This window comes from Salvia hispanica, chromosome 3, assembly GCF_029641045.1.
Source record: "Salvia hispanica isolate PSC_SH4W2 chromosome 3, Shi_PSC_v1, whole genome shotgun sequence".
Taxonomy (NCBI): Eukaryota; Viridiplantae; Streptophyta; class Magnoliopsida; order Lamiales; family Lamiaceae; genus Salvia; species Salvia hispanica.
The window spans coordinates 18,570,353-18,577,184 of record NC_142694.1 but is presented as its reverse complement, the minus strand read 5'-3'; the positions used below and the strand labels follow the sequence as shown (position 1 = coordinate 18,577,184).

Genomic DNA, 6,832 nt, shown 5'->3' with positions numbered 1-6,832 from the left:
TTAACTATTTTAAATTAGCCATACAAGTCTTGGCTCATCAATTTTGAACTCTTGGATTTCAATAGAAGTCTTGGCTTAACAATCGGATTGTTGAACATAAAATTTGATTTTAATAGATATTTGGAGGAATATGAATAATACTGTTACTCTGAATTACTTTTACAATTTTCTGATAAACTAAATGAGTTTAATTGACTATACTATCCTTAAGTGCATAGTAAGAGGATCAATGGGGGCTCATAGTACTCCACATAATGTGAGGGCGGTAGAAAGCACCGAAGAAGGGAAGACCAGCGTGAAATGCCGCGGGGCTATCACGGCACACACGTGTGCCCGAAGAATCATGTGATGCGTATCGCACACACGCTGTCAAGGCACATCGTCTTTGAAATAGCTGTTTAGCGTTTTAAAATTAGAAAATTAATTTTGCATTTTATCTGCAGTTGAAAATTGTAGTACCACCCAACTGATAACAGTAAGACTTTTAAGTACGTGTTAACTTGTGAGAATGTATAATAGTACAAAAAGTGAACAGACAACTGATAACATGCTGAATTGAAGAGAACAGAATAAATATTCAATGAAAAATTTTCTACCCGAAGCTCGATCGATGAGGCTAATGGAGTGTTGATGTGAAGCTAACTGAGACAATAATAGTGTAAATGATGAGACGATAATAATAGGGTTGTAATTTCCATAGTGATAGTGTGGAAATGTGGAAAGAAACACTTTAATCATCTAGTTAAATACAGGGAGTGCAAAAAAAAAAGTATCAAGATAATGTTTTAGACTTTTAGTTGTGGATTGAGTATATAGCATAATTGTGAAATTTAATTGTTTGCGGGGAAGTTAAGGCAAGGGTAAGACCGTAATTGAAGTAGAGAAGTGGGCGTCAGATGCCACAATGGTTGCCGCGTATTTATTCGCACAAATAAAATGACGCACCACACTTCCCTATATAAATACTCTCTCCTCCCTCCACCATAAATAAAATACCCACCCGCAATTTCCCACCTATTTTCCGCGAAGAATTTCACGCCTTCAATCAGATTCAATTCCAGTTACTCTCTGATTCATCGCGGAAACTAACTACTCTTATCTCAATCAATGATGAAGAAATCCGGCGCCATCGCCGCCTCCGTCGCCGCTTCCGCCACCGCGATCTCGTCGGCGTCGTCCGCCAAATTTCACTTCCCTCGCGAGGTAATTTCCAATCTAGATCCCGATTCTCATCCTAGTTTTCGCGATTTCTCACTAATTTCGCCTTTTCACGGTTGATCTGCATCTCGAATTTATTTTTTCAATTATATGGCGTTTTTTCACCTGAATCGGTGCTAAAATTCGATTTCTCAAGTGTTTTTGGTTGACGATTTACGGAGAAAAGCACCGGTTTGATCAATTAGTGAAAAATATGCATTATTTGAATGTTTCTGTGAGTGTTCTTCGGTTGTTTCTGAGCGCACACATATTTTCAGCAGTCCCATACTCTCAGTTTCACCTTCTGATTTTATTTTAATTTTGATAATTAAAATTAGGATGATCGGGCGAAGAAAAACACCGAGAAGTCTGCATCACAGGGATCGTCTTCTTCGGAAAAATTCGCGCCGAGGTTTGATGGATTGAGATTCATAGAGACGCTGGTGACAGCTCATAGATAAGATCATCTGCGCGTTTCTAATTTTTTCCTCTTCTTTTTCCGTATTTTTGGTCCCAGTAATTATTTAAAAGGCTTGGATGTTGAGTATTATAAGGGACCGGGTGATTTGTAGGCTAATTTGGCGTTGTTAGGTTGATTTATATTGTTGTATCATTGCTGTGTATTGACGTCGACGGATATAAGAATGTATTTGTAGTTTGATAGAGAGAGAGGCTTTTTCTAAAACCGTTGCTAGTTGCTTTATCTTTTCTTCAATTTTTGTCGACTCTGTTTTGGTATTTTCGTTTTTCTGTTTGGAGCGGTTGGAATAAGTGACAAAGCTGGGTTCCCTTTTAGATTCGATAAAATAGACTCAACACAACTAGCTTTTGTGAAGGATGAAGGCATGAATCAAACGATTGGACAATAAAATCAAGATGAGATCATGCTACCTCTAATTGTAATTTGAGTGTACTACTATATTATGATGGGAATTAATTCTATAAATAATGGATGTCGTGTGAGAAGAAAATCGTTGAACTTGATTTAATATAATACCCACCTCCCGGATCCATATTTAACTTTCTTTTCGAGTAAATTTAACAACCAAGTTACTATTAGCATCCAATATATCGTAATGTATATTTTAGCCTTTTCATGTATGGTAAAACCGTAAATTTGGAACCGTTGGTTCACTTCGGAATCAGGCAGACAGTCTACGGTTCAGAACTAGGACCATGGTCAATAGGCCAAATTATAATCGGAACCGCAGACTAATTAGTATGATTATTGTTCAACATATATTAAACGATGATCTGCCAAATTTTTTTAGAAAACTATCTGATTTTTTACCAAAATATTAAAGATAAAAAAAACAAACAAAAGATTCGAGAAGATAGTTATGATAACCTAAATTGAAAGGCAATCTACCAAGCTCTTCCAGCATTCACATTGAGGTGAGCCGAATGGCATGGCAGTTGGGGCGCACCGGCGCATGTCGTTGCAAAGAAAGGGGCGTGGCTCGGGCTGCAAGGGAGGCTCTTGAAACGCGTTGGCTAAACTTAGGCAGGAAAGAAATCATATTTTAGATAGTGGATTAAAATTTGTTTGCATATAATCCAACATGAGTTTTCATTTATGTAAGATTAATAGGTCGTTTTGACTGAGCTTATAAGCTTCTGAGAAGTGTTTGACAAGATAAACTTATGAATAGCTTATAATTTGTGAAAATAAAATTCAACAGCTTATAATTATAAGTCCAAAAAACAGGTTCTTCTACTATCTAGTTTCATGATTTTATTAGCAATAATCATTTTACAAAAACAATCCTTATATGATATGTTATTCTGTTTCACCTGTAGTTTAATAAAATTTCAACCCGTCATATTCTTTCATGATCTTATATGCACCAATAAATTTATAAAAATAATCTTGTTACAATTTATTTTTTTAGTATATATATTCTTCTAATTTCTATTATAATTGACTTTCTCTCTTTACCTTCATTTTCTCTCTCTTCAAGATTAATTCTCGCCCTCTACCTTTACAAATTCAATCATCAATATTGTTTAAACATTATCGTATGAACTTTTGACATATTATATGAAATTAATTAAAATAAGCCTAGCTAAACACTTTGATTGCAACCCTCCCAATTTTTTTGATTTCATCTTTTCCCAAATCTTCTATTGAATTAAATTAGATTCTTTTTTTTTTCAGAAGTTCCGTGACTTTTCAGATACTTTGTATTTTTCACTATTTTCCTTAGCATGGTGATTGCACATGCAGATAATTGGTCATGCTACTTTATAGTACATTATTAATATTTTATTTAAGATTTGTTTTGAAGATAGTATCATGTGTGGCCATATATATGGCGACAGCATCATAATAATTGTTGCTTCGTCAACATATTTGTAACTTTTAGGTAATGCTGAATCTCTTCAAGTTGTGGATGTGGTTTCCAAACATCGATTGGCCTAATTGGGAATGCTATTTGATGCCTATATATCTCATTGGTTTTTTGTGAATGAGCGGCCTAGAATCCAACACCGGCTAAAAGTTTAATATTCAATAACTCCATCATTTTGAGGAGCATCAATTCTTTTTTCCATCAAATTCTAGAAAACAAAAAAGCATGATACAATGACAGAGATTCAGTCAAAAAATTACACATTTTTTTTATTGTGAGGAATTAGACATATTTAGTGGGCAGGCCTAACTTAGCCTTACCCATCCTAGTTCCTATATCCAGCCCATATCTGCCCCACTCAATAAAATGTGGCTCATCGATTGAAGTGGGCTACAATTTAGCCCCTTTCTAAACTTAGAGCATCCACCTTCATCCCGGATCCACTTTTACTCCTTGTTCTTCCGCAAGAGCACAACACCCACATTTAGGAATGTCAATCTAGCCCGAAATCCGCGAGTCGACCCGAATAATCCGGTAAAATTATAGGGTTATGGCTGGAAAATCGCAACCCAAATACAGAATAAGGCTACACGGACTGACCCGTTCGGGTCAGGGGGTTATGCAGGCTGGCCCGGTGGGTTGCGGGTTAGCCCATGGGTTGAGCATTTAAAATAAAAATATAATTAAAATTTTGGGTTATATACTTATATGAAGTATATATGGTAATTACAATATTAAAAGCAGCGTTGATATGAAGTATATATGGTAATTGCAATATAAAAAGCAACATTGATATGCAGTATATATGGCAATTATGTATTCTCTATCAAATTGAAAGTTAGGGTTATATGGAATACAAATGTAATTAATATTTAGCTACATAGAATTTATTTTTTGGGTGTACAATTAAGAATGTCATTTAACTCTTTTTAAATGCATGATTTCCATTTAATTGTAGTCAAATTCACGTGTACTACTAATTAGCGATATGTTTATGTATTTTGTTTCAATTTTCAATTGTTATTATTTTATTTCTCTTGATCACTTTGATTATAATTTACTATTTGCGACAATTTGTTTTTTTTTTATAAGTTAGTAGAATATTGGATTGGATATAAGTAGTAACACATAAGATCACTTTTGGCCCGAATAGTCCGCGGGTTAGCTCGAAACCCGAAGATTTGCGGTTAGGGCCGAAAATTTAAAATCCGAAAAATTCACAACCCGAATAACCCGCAGCCAAATATCCCGACAACCCGAGTGGGTTGGCCCGAACCCAAGCGGGTTAGCCCAATTGACAACCCTAAACCTATCCACTACAATTGATGAGAAGACATTGGAAATAGGAATACGCAAGCGATATGGGTTAGTCGACGATGTGATATTGAGCTGGAGTTGGGAAGTGGGTCGACGATGTGATATAGGAGAGCAACAGTTGGGGTGGTTGATGAAATTGATTGCATTTAAGGTTGGCGAACTGAAGCTTCAAAATGGGAAGGTAGAGACATAATGAAAAGCAAAACTGCATTCATTGTGTGTATTTAAATTCAATACGTGCGATGCTGCATGTGTGGTACCAACCAAACTTGCATTTTATCTATATACTAGTCACATGTTAAAACTCAGGGCTCATATGCTTTCAAAGAACTAACCAATACAACATAAAAAAAATGCCTCCATATATCCCCCTTCAAGCATCATTCTTCTATAAAGGGAAATGGACTCCAAAGCTAGATAGCATGCTTGTGACGACCATTGTGAGTATTAGGCGTTCGCATTCGTGGGAAGGAAATGAAGTCCCCACATGGGTACTCGCCAAAGTTGAACGTGTGTTCATGGGGGAACCGGGTGCTCCGATGACGGCCATAGATCTCTCTTTGAGACTGAAAGTGTTCGAGCATAGGTACGCCACTTTCAAGGCGATAGTGGCAATCGAAGGTGCTGCGCCATTTAAATCATTGTAACAACTTGTGTTTGAAGTTTCATCATTACTAAAGGCTATTCACCAATTGAGGTGACCGAGGTTATCATTATATAAGACACAATTGAGGTGGTCGACCATGCCAACGACAAGTCACCTGCAGACCCGGATGAGGTCAATTCACCAATTATGCATGGTGCTCCACGTGTTTGTTGTAAACTATTTGTCAAAAATGCAATCTCTCTTGACCGTTGGTCATCGACAGTGGCTCAAGTCCACCACTGTGTGCCTCGTGATAATATTTCGGGCATCCACTAAATGGTTAACATCCCACCACGGCGCTCAATCCCACCCAAGATGGTTATCTCAAATGTTTCTTCATGCATTTAGTATTATTTTGTCAGCATCCAAGTATTATGATTGTGCATTGGAACAAACAAATTAATTAATTTATTGGGAATGAAAAACGTGATTGCAGGGAGTTGTAATCAGAGTGTCCACAATAGGGAGGATACGATGGCCGCGCCTACCTATAGTGGATGACACAAGCAGCGCGGCGATGGGTGACGGACATCCCAGAGCTGACTACTCGGTGTAGATGGGGCGGTGTGTAGAGAGCCGCGGCGGGCTATTGCAGGTTCTGTGGAAATGTTAAGAAAAGTGGGTGACACGGATTTTAAGAAATGTTAAGAAAAGTGGGTGGAAAAAGATAGTGGAAAGTGGAACCCTATTACCATTTATGGTAAAAGTGAAGCAGTAATCCTATTCGCGGACGGAATAAAATAGAAAAACGAGGACTCCTATTCGCGGACAGAGGGAGTATTTAATATTGGGGAGAAAGTACTATAATGAATAAACTTTAAAGTTGTTGATTGTATATTTTTAGGGTTTGGGTTCTCGATGTGATGTTTGAGTTCCCATTGTTAGTCATATACATACCTCTCTTGATATGCCTCTCATTTTATCTCTATTTCTCCTCAACCTTCATTTTTGTGTTTCAGAACTCTCTTACAAAATCGTTCTTTTTTGGTGCAAAACTTTCAAACGTAGCGCTGCTTCTCAACAATACTCATATGTATACCTCTACTCTACTTTGTGCTTTCTATCATGTTATATGCCATGGTCTGCAACATTTCTTTTTTGGTTTTAACTACTCGATTTTCAAATAATGCTAAATCGGTGCTTCGTTACAGATGATAGAGCGGAGGGGGAAAATGGTGAACACGGTTTACCCCCTCCCTCTTCTTTATATGTCGATTCTCATTTCATTTCCTTCTCAGACGACCTTAGACATTCAAATCACCATGGAAGTACTGCATAACATCGGTAAACTGCTTATTAATGCCTAGTTATGTTTTTTGAT

General features: G+C 37.0%; 1 protein-coding gene across 1 annotated transcript; it reads left to right on the top strand.

The window, feature by feature from the left end:
• Positions 1-951: 951 nt before the first annotated feature.
• Positions 952-1,912, top strand: LOC125212242 (uncharacterized). Its single transcript, XM_048112350.2, has 2 exons — positions 952-1,203; positions 1,536-1,912. The coding sequence occupies exons 1-2, from the start codon at positions 1,108-1,110 to the stop codon at positions 1,656-1,658; spliced, it is 219 nt and encodes a 72-aa protein (XP_047968307.1). The 5' UTR covers positions 952-1,107; the 3' UTR covers positions 1,659-1,912.
• The last annotated feature ends 4,920 nt before the right edge of the window (positions 1,913-6,832 follow it).